The 17,047-nt window shown below is 54.7% G+C and overlaps 2 protein-coding genes across 3 annotated transcripts in view; both read left to right on the top strand.

Annotated features, from left to right (window-relative positions):
• Window positions 1-3,333, top strand: part of TTBK1 (tau tubulin kinase 1) — a 41,796-nt gene extending 38,463 nt beyond the window's left edge. The window contains exon 15 of the mRNA XM_060021783.1: window positions 20-3,333. Coding sequence (XP_059877766.1) covers window positions 20-419 — 400 coding nt within the window. The 3' untranslated portion in view covers window positions 420-3,333. The remainder of the gene's footprint in view (window positions 1-19) is intronic.
• A 6,860-nt stretch (window positions 3,334-10,193) lies between these two features.
• Window positions 10,194-17,039, top strand: SLC22A7 (solute carrier family 22 member 7). 2 transcript variants are annotated; one of them, XM_060021780.1, is made up of 10 exons: window positions 10,194-10,683; window positions 11,328-11,431; window positions 11,566-11,720; window positions 11,844-12,012; window positions 12,837-12,960; window positions 13,327-13,436; window positions 13,931-14,145; window positions 14,352-14,460; window positions 15,415-15,621; window positions 16,030-17,039. In XM_060021780.1, exons 1-10 carry the CDS (start codon window positions 10,288-10,290, stop codon window positions 16,082-16,084), a joined length of 1,644 nt encoding a protein of 547 aa, XP_059877763.1. In that variant the 5' UTR covers window positions 10,194-10,287; the 3' UTR covers window positions 16,085-17,039. The 2 variants fall into 2 exon arrangements, with proteins under 2 accessions (XP_059877763.1, XP_059877764.1); XM_060021781.1 differs by having other exon boundaries at window positions 16,049-16,145.
• The last annotated feature ends 8 nt before the right edge of the window (window positions 17,040-17,047 follow it).

Here is a 17,047-nt window from a genome sequence, read left to right as displayed (position 1 = left end):
CCCTCCGCACCTCCCGCAGGCTCCAGCTGCAGAAGCCCCCAGGGACGGCCATTGCTGCTGACCTCCGTCCCAAACAGCCGTGGCCCGGGCCCAGGGCGAGCCGTGGCCCGGGCCCAGGGCGAGCCCAAGCCGGCACCAGGCCCCCAGCCCCGCGCAGTCCCGGCCTCCCCGCCTCCTCCGCGCACCATCCCAGCGCCTCCCCCCGGAGCCGGTCCCTGTCCCGCAAAGAGAGCCCCTCCCCGTCGCACCAGGCCCGGCTGGGGGCCCCCCCACCCCGGGGCGCCCCGCAGGCCCGGGCCCAGCCTGAAGGCACCCCCTCCCCGGGGGCCCCCAAGAAAGGACCCAGAGGGAAACTCCAGACTCAGCGCGCAACCAAAGGCCGGGCGGGGGTTGCGGAGGGTCGGGCTGGGGCCAGATAATGACGCGCGCGGCGCTCCGTGGCCCCTCACCCTCACCCCGGCCCCCCACCTGCAGCCGGCCACACTGGAACAGCTCCCAGCACAGCCTTACGCGCCTGACGCGCGCCACCCGCGGCCCCAGCTTCCTGCCTGCACCCGCGAGGACGCGCGCCAGCACACGCCGCGCCCACCCGCCGGCCCTGCGGAAGGGGACGCGGCGCCGCGGCGGGAGTGTCCGCCTCCCCATCCTCCCCTGTCTCCGCCCCTCCCCCTGCTGCCCTTCAGGTGGGGCAGGCTCACCCTACGCCCCGGGGAAGGCTCAGCGACTCTTCACCAAGGACTCCACGAATGGGGACGCCCTGCTAACCACCAGGCCTCTGCTGCTCTCCAAGCCCCCCCAGGGAACTCTGCTTACACATCCTGCGGCGCCTTTCCCTCCTCCTGACCCTCATCCAACCAAAGCTACACGCCCCAACCCTTTCGGAAAGGCAGCCTCAAATTCCAGAAGTGGAGGCTCCAGCCTCCCACTAGGGGTTAATCTCACATCTCCCGGGAGCTGTGGTGGTTGGAAAGGGCTCTTCTCAGCTGCCAGATGGGGGTTGGGGAGGTGAGACCTAGGAGCCATTGGTCTACTGTGGTGTGAGGAGGCAGGTCTGACCTGCCCTGTCAGTCATCCTGGACACCCCTGTAGGAGGCAGTGGACAGGTGATGGGGGAAGGGTGCTCCCTTGCGCCTCTAGGGTGCCAAGACCCCCTCCCCCTTAGTTTGTGTGGGACCTCAGTGGGAACCATCAAGTGTGTGTGGGCTGCCTTCCTGGGCAAGTGTTTCCCAATGGGAAGTTAGAGGGGGGCTTTAAAAAAGGTTTCACCCCTTCCCTTTGTCCCCGGATCTAGTGCTCAGGATCCCTCACCATCAGGAATTCCTTCTTGCCATCTAACCTCAATCTTGCCTACTGCAGTTTCAGCCAACTTCTCTCTCTCCTGAATTCAGTGGAGGTGGAGAACGGCTGGTTATCATCTTCTCTGCACTGGCCCTTTGGAGGTTCAGGGACTCAGTTCTAGCTGGGTCACCATGCCTGTCCTCCTGCCTGTGGGGAGTAGGCTGGATCAGACCATCATCTCCCCCAGTGGGAGAGAGAGCAGAAATAGGCAGACAGACAGACAGCTGGCCCCTGGACTCAAGGCAGAAAGGCCCTTTTAACTTCCAGATTGTATGCTTGTGTGATAGGTCCAGCCCCAGTCCCCTCCGCCTCCAGCTCACCCTTCAGCCTGTCCCCTCTTGTCCTAATCCCAGCCCATGTGGCTGAGCAGTCCCTGCAGCGGGTGAGGCCTCTGCTGCTCCGTGAATGGATATGGGGCCTCCTCCTGGGTCTGGCTCCTGCATAGTCCATCCCAACTCATCATCAGCCTCAACTGCCTACATCTGGGCCAAGGGGCTGCAGGAGGGATAGCCAACCCTGCCTATCTGGGACAGGTCCCCTGCAGGCCTTCTCCATCCTCAGCACACACAGCCTCTGTCCCCTGGCCTGGCCCCTCTGTTCTTCCCTGGGTCATAGACAGCAAGGCAAGACAACCAAGGGAAGAGGAAGAAAGGTCCCAGCCTGCCCCAGTGATCTGGCAGCATCCAGCCACCATCACTTAGAAGGATGCCCGTGAGGAAATTGGCCCCGAGAGAAGCCTGGTGGTGCCAGCTGAAGCCCCTGATGGAGAGTCGGCAGCTTGGGCAGCTGCTTCTATGCCAAGGTGGTGGTTTCTCTGCAGACCAGCCCAGGGGAGGACTCCAGGGTGGATGGCCTTCGAGATTCACCCAATGCTGACGCAGAAGCTCCCAGAACACTCAGGAAACCTCTCCGGACAGAGCCCTCTTTGTCAACCCGAGACCCTCCCAAGGCCTCTGCTGCCCTCTGGATCCAGCAGAGGGGGTGGAGGAAGGGCCACTCCCTCCCACCTAGAGCTTCTCCGAATGACAATCAGCTCGTGCCAGGTGGGGACCCGGGCATGACCCCTGGTGCCCAGGTCCTGGGCCTGCTCCTTGCCACCAACCGAACTGTGAATGTAGGGCCCCCAGCCTCACCCCTGCCCCAGGACCAACAACACCCTGGTTTGGTGTTGGGAGGGAAAAGGGGGCGGCCTGAGAGAGCCCCAGGCCCATCCCACCCTCTCGCTTCACCCAGCACTGGAGCTGGGCAGAGACACAAAACCCTGTCTGCCTTTGGGATTCCGGACCTCCCTAGGGCTCCCAACTGACCTCAGGCCTCTGCGTCATTGAATGTCACTGAGGTGGGGGGAGGAGAGGAAGGGGCGAGTGTGCGAGGGGGCTAGGGGACTGACTCTGCTCTTCTCCCTCAGAAGGATCCAGGGCAGAGGAAACCACACCTTCCAGTGCCCCCACCCCCAGCTGCAGCTTCTTCCCCCTTGGGCACCCATTCCCTGCCACCAAGCCTTCCCAGTCCTGAGCGCCTTCTCTATAAAAGAGTGTCACACCACCACCACCACACCCCTCCAGCATTTCCTCATCACCACAGCCTGTGTCACTGGCTCGGATGCAGGTCTGCTCACCCCAAAACATGCCTCCCCTCCCCAGCCGCACTGTGCACGAAGAAGGTGCAGGCGAGGAGCCGGGCCCCAAACACGTGGGCTGCCCCCTTCCCAGATCCTCGCAGGGGCCTGGCTTGCTCAGTCTTCTCAGCTCCGGGGACCAGCCCTGGTGGTCATGGGGTAGGGGGCAGAGAGTTGCCCTTGCCCTCTCCCTGGGGAAGCCACTGAAGAATGTTTACATGCCAAAAAGAATGTAACACCCTCCCCCACCCCTCCTAGTCACTGCATGGCCTCTGCCCACCTTGCACCTGTCCACCCGCCACCCCCACCCCCTGGAAGCCCCTGTCATGATTAGATCGGGTCTCGGAAGGGAAGTAGCCATCACACCATTAAAAAGCCTGTGGACCTTTCTTTCTGTTGGCCTGGACTCTTTTTCATTTGGGAGAGAGGGCAAAGCCCAGGCCCTGGGGCTGGGGGTAGACAGGAGAGAAGAGAGCAGGTTGATGGGAAAGTGGGGAGGGACTGTCATGGAGGCAGATTGTCTACAGAAAAGGATATGGAAGCTCAGGATGGATACTGGAAATTTGCTCAGGCTTACGCTGGTGGAAGGGGATGGTCCTGCTGTCTCTGACAGCAAAGCTCAGGCTCTCTTGGCTCCCCTGGCTCCCAGAGACTCTAAGTCTAGCTTTGTGCAGAGAGGGAGGGAGGGAGAATTTTCATTGCCCCCCAAATTAACAGACAAAAATACAAGTGTTTGGAAAACCATAAAGTACAGCAGCTTACAGACAAGGAAGATAAATGGTCATTATTCTAACAAAACCTATGTAAATCACAAATGAACAGAGCCTCCACTCCTAGAAATGTATCCTATGGATATACTTGTAAACTTGCAAAATTATATGTGTCCCAAGTTATTCATGGCAGCACTCTTTGAACTCTGCAAAGCCTCACCTGCAATTCCGAAAGCCAAAAGTTTCTGAAACTTGGGAGTCTCCCCATTAGATTGGCATAAACTCATTTGGTAACAAAACCTGCCAAGACCGTTTATAGTCTTTATTAATTCCATTTACCATACATGTTTGCAGTGGAAATATTCATGTGTTTGCACGGCGCTGCCTTAGATCCTACTAGGGTGTTTCATGATATATGGAATATGCACCGAGTTGCCTTTCTAAATATAAATATATTCTGGATTCTAAAAGATTTTCGATGGTTTGGGTAAGAGACTGTAGACCTGTAAAAGCAAGTGCTCAGAAGTCATCTAAATGTCCGTTAATTGGGGCCTGTTAGTAGAACATGGCCACCCGTGTGACATCGTGGGGTACTGTGAAGCTCTACCATGAAGGAGGCGGCTTTTTGTGTACAGTAAAAGAACTGTGTGTATAATGTTCAGCTGGGCAGATGAGTTAGAGGCCTCTGGCTGCTCTGGGAGGCGAGCTGGGGGGAGGGAGGCTGCAGTGTAGTGTACTCGCTGTACTTCTTGCATTTTGGACCCTAGGTTCACTACGTGTGAATCTTTCACCTAGGCAATACGTAAATAATTTCTGTCCCAGGGTAGGCTCCCAGCCCTGTCTGAGATCAGAGAGAGAAGGGCCCAGGCTTTGATGTCCTGCTCTCCCTCCGAGAAGACCACTCCACCACAGCTCTGACATTCCAGAACCTGTGTAACCATCTCCTGTTTCCCTCCGTGACTTCCTGGGCCCCCCTTTCTTTTGACGCGATGCAAGGGGGCTCTAGGGTCTGATTCACTAGATTTCGGTGGGGCCCCCACGTGCTTTTACCTTCCTTCTTGTTCAAACATGTCAAAAGCAGGTCATATTTGTAGTAAAAAGGCAAGCGCTAAAAGCATATAAAATCAGACATGAAAGCCTCCCACCCACAGATGGGACCATCTACAGGTGACCCCTGTGACCCACTTGCTGTACACCATCTCAGACCTTCTTTTATGTTTATAATAATAGCACTCTCTCCACATATATTTCTTATAAATAGAGGAGCATGTTACACCTACTATTCGGAAACATGATTTTTACACCCAGCAATGTCTTCAAATACAGATCTTCCTTGTGTTTAGTACATCATAGAGTTGTACAACCAATCATCACAATCAATTTTAGAACATTTCCATCACCTCAGAAAGAAACTCCATACCTATAGCAGTCACTCCCATTTCCCCCCAACCCCTCTAGCCCTAGGCAATCTACTTTCTGGCTCTATATAGATTCGCCTGTTTTGGACATTTCATATCACTGGAATCACACCCTATGTGGCTCTTGTGACTGCCTTCTTTACACAGCATGTTTCCAAGGTTCATCATATTTAGTTTTTTATCAGTACTTCATTCCTTTTCAGGGCTGAATGATATTCTGTTGTGTGGATAGACAACATTTTGTTTATCCAGTCATCAACTGATGGACTTTGGGTTGCTTCTACCTTTTGGCTATTATGGATAATGCTGCTATGAACATTCATTTACGAGTGTTTGTGTGAGCATATGTTTTCATTTCTCTTGGGTCTATATTCTAAGTATATAGGTAGAATATAGAAGTAGAATTGCTGGGTCATATGGTAACTCTATGTTTCATATGTTGAGGAATTACCAAACTTTTCCACAAGGGCTATACCATTTTACTTTCCCACCAGCAATGTAGGAGGATCCTCGTGTTCTTTTTAATGGCTACGTAATGGTCCATGGCATGAATGTTCTATCATCTATCTAACCAGCTCCACATTGTGCTTTCATTAGAGTCTTTCCAACTTCTCACTATTTCAAATAGTGCCAAAATCAACATCCTGGCTCCAATCTTTGCTTACGTCTAATTCTAGGAGAAATCCCCAGAATAATCAAGTAGATGAAAAATATCTTGTTCTATTTTTTAATTTCTTTTATTATTATGAATGAATGAAGGAATGCCAAGGACTATTCATTCATTGTTGTTTAGAATTCCTTCAATCATTCATTCGTTCAACTAATTCTGAGCCCCACATGTACCAGAAGCTATGCCAGACATGGGACACCATCCAGGAACTGAGACAAGGCAGAGTGTGCCCTCTAGGAGGTGGCTGTAAATTAACTTTCACTTTACACGAGGCTCTATGTGCGCTGATACCTGAGGCTCAGGTAGGGCCTCCCAGGTCAGACTGCAAACTTGAAGGAAGGCCCTCCGACGAATATGACTTTTAGACTGAATTTTGAAGGAGAAACAGGAGTTGGGCACGTAGAGAGCAGCGGGGGCAAGGTGTGGAGGTGTGAGGACTATGTGTGGTTCAGTGTGGTGGTCACTGGTGTGATTCGGGGAGTAGAGAGAGGAGTGAGGGGGGCAGGACCAAGCCTGTGGCAGGAGTGGGCTACGCCAAGGAGGACAGCTTTAGAGGGTTACAGAGAACCCCTGCCCGCCCTCCTCCCCCAGGAACCTGAGACCTGCGAGGCACACTCACTTCCCTCACAGCTTGGCTCCACAGGTGAGAACCTGCCCAGCCCCCTGCTGACCTTCTCTCCACTCCCTCAGAAAGACTGTCTTTTCTGTTCTAGGGCCAAGAGAGCTCTGAGGACAGCGGCACAGAGAAATGAGTGGCTTGAGCAAGGTTCCTCAATCAGGGGCTTGATAGGGGCCAAAAGACCCAGGACACTGGAGGGGACTTTGTTAGTAAAGAGAGGTCCATGGGGGACACTCTGGAAAAAAGAGACCAGAGTGGGAACGTGGAGGGTGTCATGTCTCTGATCGTCATACACTGGGGCCTGCTGAGATTTTCCCACTGTCTACTCAGGAGTCAAGGCCAGGATAAGAGCTGAGACCAAGCCAAGACTGAAGGGTGGTCAAGATGAACTTCTAAGTCCTCAGCCGATGCAGGAGCCTAGTCTTGCCCATGGTGATGTGCTGATGGGGGAGGAGAATCTGCATGGTCATTGGAATTTGGCCATTAGTCAGAGGGAAATATGAGACAAGCACATTTTCATCCGTTCCAGGTGGCATCTTCTGTATTCCTCTCCATCCCATGTACAATTAAGCCCGAAGTAGTGTAACATCACCCATTGTCACCACCATCAATTTTACCACAATCACCACCTCTATCTCCATTACCTGCTTCTAACTCTATTACCCACCACTACCAGCACCCTTATCACTCAAATCACAGATACCCTTCTCCATCAGCTGCAGTCACCACCACCATCACCATCACCACTACTAGGCTCTGATGACACGATTAACAAGAGAGACAAAATTCTTGTTCTCCAGGAGCTTATGTATCTTCAACATGACCACCACCACCATTATGACCATCATCACCACCACTGCCCTCATAACCACATCACTATTACCACTATCCCTAGCCCCATATCCTTCATCCCTATTCCAGTCACCATCATTTCTGCCATCAGTATGCCCACCTCCATCACTGGTATACCATCCATCCCATCACCATATTTCCCACTACAATGGATTCTGTCATCACCACCATCATCAATGTAGGAAATGATTACTTGGGTTGTAGCAATGATTAATGGTCAGTGAAGCCCCAAGTAAGATAGGGAGGTCTCTCAGTGGAGAGAGAGGAAAAAGAGTAAGAAACACTAAAGTGTAAGAAGTCTCTATTGCAGGCAATCCCAAATAGGGAATTGTTTACTCCAGGAACTTATTCTTTCCCAAACCCTCCAACAGTTCTAGTGTAATTTCAAGTAAGGAGTTGTTTTTCCCATGCACAAGGCTCCTTCTCATCTAGTCTGGTATAAATGAGGGTCTCCTTCTATCTTGGCCTCTGAGCCCAAGTTTGGATTCCCAGGTTGGAGGGGCATGGGGATGGTTAAAAATTTGATCAAAACCAGCTCTTGACTGGTGATTCAGAGCTGATCAGTACTCTGGTTAGACTCCTGGCATTTCCTACCTTGCTTGTCCTTGCTTTTCCAGCCTCCAAACATCATGGTCATTATCACCACCATTCCTTGATGACATCAGAGAGGAGAGCTGCCATATGGGGTGGAGGCAGGGAATAAGATGAAGCTGGTGGTACAGTTAATGTCAAATTACTCTCTGTAGAAAGGGGCTTCAGATTTATATCTGAGTTGCCTAGAAGCCAATGCAAAGAGAGAGAGGTGACTATTAGCTACGTCTCATGTTAAGGCAGGAGAGAACCCTCCACTGTGAAAACGAAGGCACCACAGCCAATGCCCAGGGTTGGCCTCACTGGCTGTTCTCTCTGGCTGTGGAAAAACCTCAGAGTATTCCCCTGTGGAGTCGCTGGAGGGACCATGGTGATGAGATGGCTGCAAAACTTACCTCTCAGGAACCGCAAACAGTTATGGTATTTTATATTTTTATAGAAATGATTACATAGTATCAAATGAGGGAGGAACCAACAATGTGGGGGTCACATATGGGTGAGAGCAAGAGGGAAGGAGTTTCTCACTCTTGAGCTGGTCTCCAGAGTGGCTGGGGCACGCACCAGGTGAATAGGAGGGAGGCCAGGGCTGCCTTCAGGACCGCACCCAGAGTACTGGAGGGAATGGGGCATGGTGGGGAGGGGTCAGAGACAGGCTTGGGGAGAGGAGTCATATGGAGGGTCATATGGGCCAAGCTAGGGAGCTGGACTTTCACCCTCCAGCAGAGGGAGCTGGTGAGGAGTTTTTTTGTTTGTTTGCTTTTGATGTGGACCATTTAAAAAGTCTATTGAATTTGTTACAATATTGCTTCTGTTTTATGATTTGGTTTTTTGGCCACGAGGCATGTGGTATCCTAGCTCCCTGACCAGGGATTGAACCCGCACCCCCTTCATTGCAAGGCGGAGTCTTAATCACTGGACCGCCAGGGAAGTACCACGGTGAAGGGTTTTAAACAGAGATATTACCCTGTCAGATTTGTGTTTTAAAATGTTCATTGTGGTGGGTGTGTTGAGAGGGGTGAGACTGGAAGCAGGGGGGGTTGTATCACTTATTTTAACCCTCTCACCAGACTGCATGCTCACTGGGGGCAGGGACTGTGGCCAAGGCATCTTTGTACCTTACAGAATGCTGAGGTTGCACAAGAGGCTCAATATCTTTTACTATTATCACCTTCTGTCACCACCACCAAATCACTGCCCTCACTCCCAAGCCTATTAGCATCACCATTAACACACACCATGTCAACAATTTAGCTCTTTTCCCAGAGCTTTCTCAGTGAGCCCAGCTTAGGGCAAACTGGAACATCTCCAGCTCAGCAGCTTGGGTCAAAGGCCTGGGCAAGAGTCAGGGGTCCTGGTCCTCTCTCCAGCTCTGCTGCTGAGTCACTGTGTGAACCCAGCAAGCCGTGTTCCCAGCCTCCCAAACAGTTTATCTTAACTCTTCAAAGTGGGGGCTAGATTAAATAAGAGGTTTTCAAATGTTTTTGTCGCTTAGGCTCTTTAGAAGCTTATTTGCCAACCTGGTGTTTGGAGAATCAGATCAGAATAAATCTGACATTGCTGGCTTTCTCTGTGCTTTCGCGGCAGGGGGACATGAATGAGAACTGAGTGGGGAGTCAGACAAATTCTGAGTCTTAGGCATTCATTGCAGGCAACTATGCCAGGACCTTGGCAAACCCTTTCCTTCCCTACCACCACCCCCCACCCCCCAGACACCACGGGGTAATCTAGGAAGCTCCTGAAATAGGGGCAGAGGGCAGGCAGAAGGGACTGTGTATATGAGAAGAGCCCCTGAGTGAAGAAGTGGGAGGGTGATAGGTCTCAGACCCCCAGATCAGCCAGGCTGTCCAGTGTGGTTCCAGGTGTGTCTCAGGCCAGGGCATAAGCTCCAGGTAGGGGTACAAGGAGGCCTTTTGGCTCAGCAGGAAGAACCCTTCACCTGGTTAGGACCTGGCTGTCAGTCTTGCATCCTGAGCTGCTGGTCAGGCTGTGGCTGCAAAAAGACCAAGCTGAACTAAGGCTTCACAGGACAAAGGGCAACCAGGGAGAGCTGGCACTATGCTCCAGGGGACCTCCCCTTTTAGGGACCCTTGGAAGCTCTGCTGACCAAGGGGCTAGGGCCTCACCTCCTACATACCCAGCTACCCCATCATGGCAGCACAAGGTTGCCCCACTTGGTCCTTGAGCACCAATATGTAAGTCCCAGAGCCACGGAGTCAGTGACCTCTGAATGGATGGCAGCCCCTCCCCCCAGGCACTGGGCCAGACAGGCAGGGATCCCTGGAGACCTGGGTGGCCTGGGAGGGCCCAATCCTGGGCCAGCCCCTGAGGGCTGGATTCTGGCTGCAGGCTCTCTGCTCATCAGTCAGTCTACTCCCGCCTCCAGAGTCCAAGGGTCCAAGTGGTGGGCAGTTTGAGCTGTGCTGGGCACTACAGAGGGAGTCCGTGCTGGAGAAGGTTGGTAGGTGGGCAGCATGGGATTCGAGGAGCTGCTACACAAGGTGGGAGGCTTTGGGCCCTTCCAGCTGCGGAACGTGGCACTGCTGGCCCTGCCCCGTGTGCTGCTGCCCATGCACTTCCTCCTGCCCATCTTCCTGGCTGCTGTGCCAGCCCACCGCTGTGCCCTGCCTGGAGTCCCTGCCAACTTCAGTCACCAGGACGAGTGGCTGGAGGCCCACCTGCCCCGGGAGCCTGATGGCAGGCTCAGCTCCTGCCTCCTCTTCACCCATCTCCAGGCCCTCCCCAACACCACGCTGTGGGGAGGGGGGCAGAGCCCTGGGGAGCAGCTGGAGGGTGAGCCCTCCACAGTGCCCTGCCCTCAGGGCTGGGAGTACGACCACTCGGAATTCTCCTCCACCATTGCAACTGAGGTACCCGAGCTGGGAGGTTGGGGGACGTGCGAGTGGATGGGCCTGCCATTGCCTTGGGTGATTACCATGTGGGCATTAGACACATTACTTTACCGTTTAGAGTCTCAGTTTACCAATCTGTAGATGGGATCTATAAATTCAAAGTACTGAGCTTCGTTCCTGGCTTGTAGTAAAGCCCCTGTGTGAGAGCTGCTATCATTAACTGGGAGGTGATTAGGGCAGGTGAGGGCTAAGATGGCTCTAGGGAGCTGGGGCAGAGATTTGAGAAGGGTGTCTCTGTACTAAGAGGTGGAGAAACAATAGAGGACTCCTCCCTCTTCCTTTTTTCCGGGCCCCAGGTCTAGGATTTGCATAATCCATCTAGAGGAGTGCAGGTGGGGGCAGAGTCTCTCTGGGAAGGAGCAGAACTGTTGTCAGGGTCAAGGCCTTCTATGGGAAGACACTGAGGCTGCAGAATTGGGGAGGGGCAAAGTTTTCCACCACCCCTCCCAAGCTGGGGTGAATAGTTGGGGGCTATCTGACATGGAGGTACCAGGATGGCACAGTTGACCTCAGAAGAACCTGGGGTCTAGGAGAAGAGGGATTGGTACCAGCTGGAGAGGGCCCTGTGCCCATAGGAGGCCCCTCCCTGCCTGTCCCTGCAGTGGGACCTGGTGTGTGAGCAGAAAGGCCTGAACAGAGCCACTTCCACCTTCTTCTTCGCCGGTGTGCTGGTGGGGGCCGTGGCCTTCGGATACCTGTCTGACAGGTGGGGTGAGGTAGGGGGGCCAACAAGGGTGTGGGGTGGGGAGCCCTTTCCACTAGCTGGGGTATGGGCCTAGTATACCTCTGTCTTGGGACTTCCCTTCTACAGGGCGCTGACCCTGCGTGACCCCTGTGCAGGTTTGGGCGGCGCCGTCTGCTGCTCGTGGCCTATGTGAGTTCCCTGGTGCTGGGCCTGGCATCTGCAGCCTCAGTCAGCTATACCATGTTTGCCATCACTCGCACCCTCACTGGCACGGCTCTGGCTGGCTTCACCATCATCGTGATGCCACTGGGTGAGGCAGGCAAAGGACGGGTAGGGCCTAGAAGACTGCAGGGAGGCAGTTGTCAAGGGTGAGACTGAGCCCCTCTGGCCCTTGCTAACTGTCTTCCTGTCTCCAACTGCGCCCTGGGTCCAGAGCTGGAGTGGCTGGACGTGGGACACCGTACTGTGGCAGGTGTCCTGAGCAGCACCTTCTGGACAGGGGGTGTGATGCTGTTGGCACTGGTCGGCTACCTGATACGGGACTGGCGATGGCTTCTGCTGGCTGTCACCCTGCCTTGTGCCCCAGGCATCCTCAGCATCTGGTGAGACCTGGGGGTAGCTGGGGAGTGGGAGATACAGGAGGCCAGAGACAGAATTAATCAGAGGCTGAGATTCGAAGACAGACTGAGAGATGAAGAGAAACTGTCAGTGACCAACAGAGAGAAAGAGAGACAGAGATCAATACAAAGAAGATGGCACCAGACATGTGAAGCAGAGAAACAGGGAACAAAATATAGAGAGATAGAAATGGAATGACAGAGACAGAACCACTGAGAGACAGTGAGAAACCAGGACCGAAAGGCAGACTCAGAGGCACAGATAGAGATGAACACATGAGTGACAGAAGAGACAGAGCCAAGCACAGACAGGCTGGCGCCCTGGAGGGGTGGGGGTGGCGGCCAAGCCAGCACAGGGGTAGGGAGTCCAAGCAGGAGGTGGGGGGCTGAGTGAGGTGGGCATTTCATTGCCTCCCCAAAGTGAACTGGTTTTGGATGATCCCTGTGGGTATGTCTGTATGTCTGTCTCTCTTCCATCCTATGCCCTCTTGTCACCTGTGGGTGATGTGGGTAGCTGGTCCTGGGGGCTGAGGTTTTGGGAGCAAGACCAATTCAGTTGAGTAGAGGAGGGACTCCCAGGCTGTGGAGGACCTAGGCCTGGGCAAGGAAGAGTGGGAAGAGGTCGCTTTGAAATTGGGCCTTAAGGGATGAATAATAGTTCATCAGGTGAGGAGGGCTTGGGAAGAGAACACATTCCAGGCTGAGGGGACTGTGTGGGGAAGAGCCTGGAAACTGACAGCCTGTGGTGTGCCCAGGAGGGAGATGTGGCTTAGGGTGCTCTGACTGAAGGGCCTCCTCCTGCCCCCCAGGTGGGTGCCTGAGTCTGCACGCTGGCTTCTGACCCAGGGCCGTGTGGAAGAGGCCCACAGGTACCTGCTCCGCTGTGCCAGGCTCAATGGGCGGCCTCTGGGTGAGGACGGCCTGAGCCAGGAGGTGAGAGTGAATGTATGTGTGAGTGCATGCAAGTACGTGTGTGTGTGTGTATGTGTGTGTGTGTGTGTGTGTGTGTGTGTGTGTGTGTGTGTGTGTGTGCCCTGTGTCAAGGGTCCCCTTCCTGGGATCCACTCTGTGTGCAAGAAAAGCTCCTGGCCCCCAATGGAGTGTTCCAAACTCTTCAGGATGTCCTACTGGCCCTGGTGGGCCACACCCTTGACTCAGGACCCACCCTACTCAGCTCCCACGTGCATCCCCTCCCCCACTACTGCAGAAGAGAAGGATGGAAACCCAGGGAGAACAAGGTGCCTTGTTCAGGCCACATAGCCAACTCCGAGGTCACAAACTCTCCTCCCTCCCCACCAGGCTCTGAGCAAAGTGGCTGCTGCGGAGCGGGTGGTCCGAACACCCTCATACCTAGACCTGTTCCGGACTCCAAGGCTGCGACACATCTCATTGTGCTGCATGGTGGTGTGGTGAGGCGGGGGCTGACCTGGGCCTGGTGGGGTGGGGGAGGGGCACACTCCACTGGTGCTGAGTGTGAGAGGACAAGGGACAAGTGAAACTGTAACTGCGGATGGCAGGAGGATCCGCCTCTAGGGGGGAAGGGGGCTCTGGGAGGTCAGGATGGAGCAGGCATCAGAGACACGTGGGGTTAGATTCAGGCTCTGCCACCTCCTTACTGTGAGCCCTTTGACAGGTCACTTAACACTCTGAGCCTCAGTGCCTCTTCTGTACAACCGGACGCTATTAGTTCCTATCTCACAGGGTTGCTGTGAAGATTAGATAAAGGTGCTTGGGCTACTGGCATGTGCTGCACACTCAGAAGGGATTATGGGGACACGGAAGACCGTGGGCAGCGGGCTCCGAAGGTGGGGGAGACGGTCCCTCTAAAAGGCCAAGGCTCCTGAGAAGAGAGGACAAGGGGGCGCGAAGGAGGACCCCTGAGTGGCATCGCGACCCTCCTCAGGTTTGGAGTGAACTTTTCCTATTACGGCGTGAGCCTGGATGTGTCGGGACTGGGGCTGAACGTGTACCAGACGCAGCTGCTCTTCGGGGCCGTGGAGCTGCCCTCCAAGCTGCTGGTCTACCTGTCGGTGCGCCACGCCGGACGCCGCCTCACGCTGGCAGGAACGCTGCTCGGCGCCGCCCTCGCCTTGGGCTTCAGGCTGTTGGTGTCCTCCGGTGAGCCCCGCCCCAAGACCCGCCCATTCCCGTAGGCCCCGCCTTCTGGCCGAGAAAACGCCGCCCCCCACCGCCACCCGGCTCTTTCCCGGAAGCCCCGACTCAAGGCCAGCTAAGTCTGGCCCTCTCCGGAGGCTCCACCTCCTATCCTGGGAGAACCTCTGTTCTGCAAGGCCTCGTCACTGCCTGAACCCCTTTTCCTCCAGAGGTGAAGTCCTGGAGCACCGCCCTGGCGGTGATGGGGAAAGGTTTTTCTGAAGCTGCCTTCACCACTGCCTACCTTTTCACGTCGGAGTTGTACCCTACCGTGCTCAGGTGAGGGGTCCCAGGCAAGCCACCTGGAGGGAGGGCTTGTTAGTCACAACTCTTATCAACACGCCTACATACACACACTGCACCCCAGTCCCTGTCGCCCATTCCTTACAGAGCTAATCAGAGCTGTTTGTGTTTGCCTAAGTCTGGGAGGAGGTGAGGCATTTAATCTTCTTTACTAAGTGACCTTGAGCAAGGTCAGACAACTTTTCTGGGCCTCCTTTAAAAGAAAACAGTCGCAAAAGGCCCCATCTGGGGCTTCCCTGGTGGCACAGTGGTTGAGAGTCCGCCTGCCGATGCAGGGGACACGGGTTCGTGCCCCGGTCCGGGAGGATCCCACATGCCGCGGAGCGGCTGGGCCTGTGAGCCATGGCCGCTGAGCCTGCGCGTCTGGAGCCTGTGCTCCGCAAGAGGAGAGGCCACAACAGTGAGAGGCCCGCATACCGCAAAAAAAAAAAAAAAAAAAAAAAAAGGCCCCATCTGTCCATCCCATCCTACTCAACACAGCCTAAGCAGAACTGCCCTTGGGGGTTGTCTCTGGACATAAGGCCCTGGCCCTTTCAGGTAGCTATTGACAGGTGGGGAGGAGATGGGTAGGCAGCTGGGCATGTTTAGAAAGCCTTGTGTCTCCTGTAACATGGCAGGGTCTGTTCCAGCTGCTGACCCTTTCCTTTCACGCTACCCTTTCCCCATCCTCTTTCTGATGACTTTTTTTTTCCTTCAGCAATACCTGATTGGTACTATCAGAATGGGGGCCCATCCTCTGGTGGGTGCTGGCTTGGGGGCCCCTGGCCTAGGGGTGGGTGGGAAGACCACCTGAAAGAAGACTCAGCTTTCTTAGCTGTCTGGGGAGAAGGGGGCACCAGGCCCTGCCAGCCCAGAAAGGGAGCCCCATGAGGCATGACCGCAAGTAGGTGTGAGCACCAACCCCCTCCTCCATCCTCTCTCTCTGAGCAGACAGACAGGGATGGGGCTGACTGCACTGGTGGGCCGACTGGGGGGCTCTTTGGCCCCACTGGCAGCCTTGCTGGACGGAGTATGGCTGTCACTGCCCAAGCTCGCTTATGGGGGGATCGCCCTGCTGGCTGCCTGCACTGCCCTCCTGCTACCAGAGACAAAGCAGGCACAACTACCAGAGACCATCCAAGACGTGGAGAGGAAGAGGTGTGTGCACAGGACTGTATCTGTGTGAGCACATGCATGTGGGTATGGGTGCTGAGGTACCTGACACCTTAGGTAAGATTCAGAGAGGAAGACATGTCTGCACATGTGTGTCTGGTGCATGTATGCACGTGTGCATGGGTGTGTGACCTGAGGTATGTAAACTGCGTGTATAGAGGTGTAAATGAGTCCATACCTGTGTGTGTGTCCAGGAAGAAGAGGATGTGTACACACACTCAGGTATGCCTACATGTCAGGGATGTGTCAAGCATGTGTGGGAGTCACTTGTGGGAGTACATGTGTTTGTATATCAAGAGCTGGGGGGAGCCCTAGGCCAGCCCTATGGGGCAGGCTGGGGTGGTAGGCTGGGAGGATAAACCCCACCATTGCTCATGACTCCTTCCTCCTCAGTGCCCCATCCAACCCTCAGGAGGAAGAGATGCCCATGAAGCAGGTCCAGGACTGAGTGGAATCAGGGGCAGGCCCTCCATGGAAGTTCTGCAGCAGGGGCTGGGAGAACAGAAGGGCAGGCCCTCTGACCAGGGCTGGGGGCAGTGAGCCCCCTGTCCAGGGCTGGAGTTGCCCCCTCTCTGTGCTCATCCAGCCTTGACTATTTGGCCTCCAGCAACAGAGCAACTTCCCAGAATGCAGTGGGCTGCTGAGAATTCTGGCACCCCTCTCATGGCTGGGGGGATTCTGTAAATAAAGGTGCCCCTTGGGTTAGGGCAACAGTGAGGAGCTGTGGGATGAGCCCTGGATGGGAAGCCACTGAGTCTGGCCCTGGGTTCTGGTCCCAGCTTTGTCACTGATTTCTGGGTGACCTTGGGCATGTGGCTTTCCCTCTCTGGGTCTGTCTGGTCATCTCTCAAATGGATAATGAAGCCTCTTAGCAGACCTCGCCGCAGGATCTATCTGCTCTCATGCTCAAATGAGATGCTGAATAAGGTGCTTCCTCTAGAGATGGTGCTAAAGAAAGAACTGTCCTATGACGACTTCTGGTACCAACAGGGCTGGTGGGCATGCTGTCCACTGCGTGGTGCTGGGAGCTGCCCAGTGCCAGAGCCAGGGGACCAGGAGAACAGAGCTCTTTGTTCCCATGGCTGGCTTTGCTACCTCCCAGTCACTTTGCAGGGTAATGCATCCCCACACCCCTACACTCCCCACCCTCCAACCCACTGTCTAGGCCTCATGCCCAAAGAAGAGTTGAAGGCATGGGAGCCAACATTTTATTGGAGAAGCCAAAATAAACACAAGTTTTATGAGTACCTTGAAGTTACAGAATTTGCTGGGTCAAGGGATTGGGAAGACCAAGACACTAACCTTCAAATGGGGTGGCCTATGTTGCCTGACCAGATAGGAATGGGAAAGGGAGGAGTTGGCAGAGAAAGTGTAGACTCTGGTCTACCATGGAGCCTAGGCCCAGGCTGCC

This window comes from Delphinus delphis, chromosome 10 (genome assembly GCF_949987515.2).
Source record: "Delphinus delphis chromosome 10, mDelDel1.2, whole genome shotgun sequence".
In the NCBI taxonomy this organism is placed as follows: domain Eukaryota; kingdom Metazoa; phylum Chordata; class Mammalia; order Artiodactyla; family Delphinidae; genus Delphinus; species Delphinus delphis.
The sequence above is the reverse complement of the archived record's forward strand: the minus strand, read 5'-3'. Positions and strand labels throughout refer to the sequence as shown.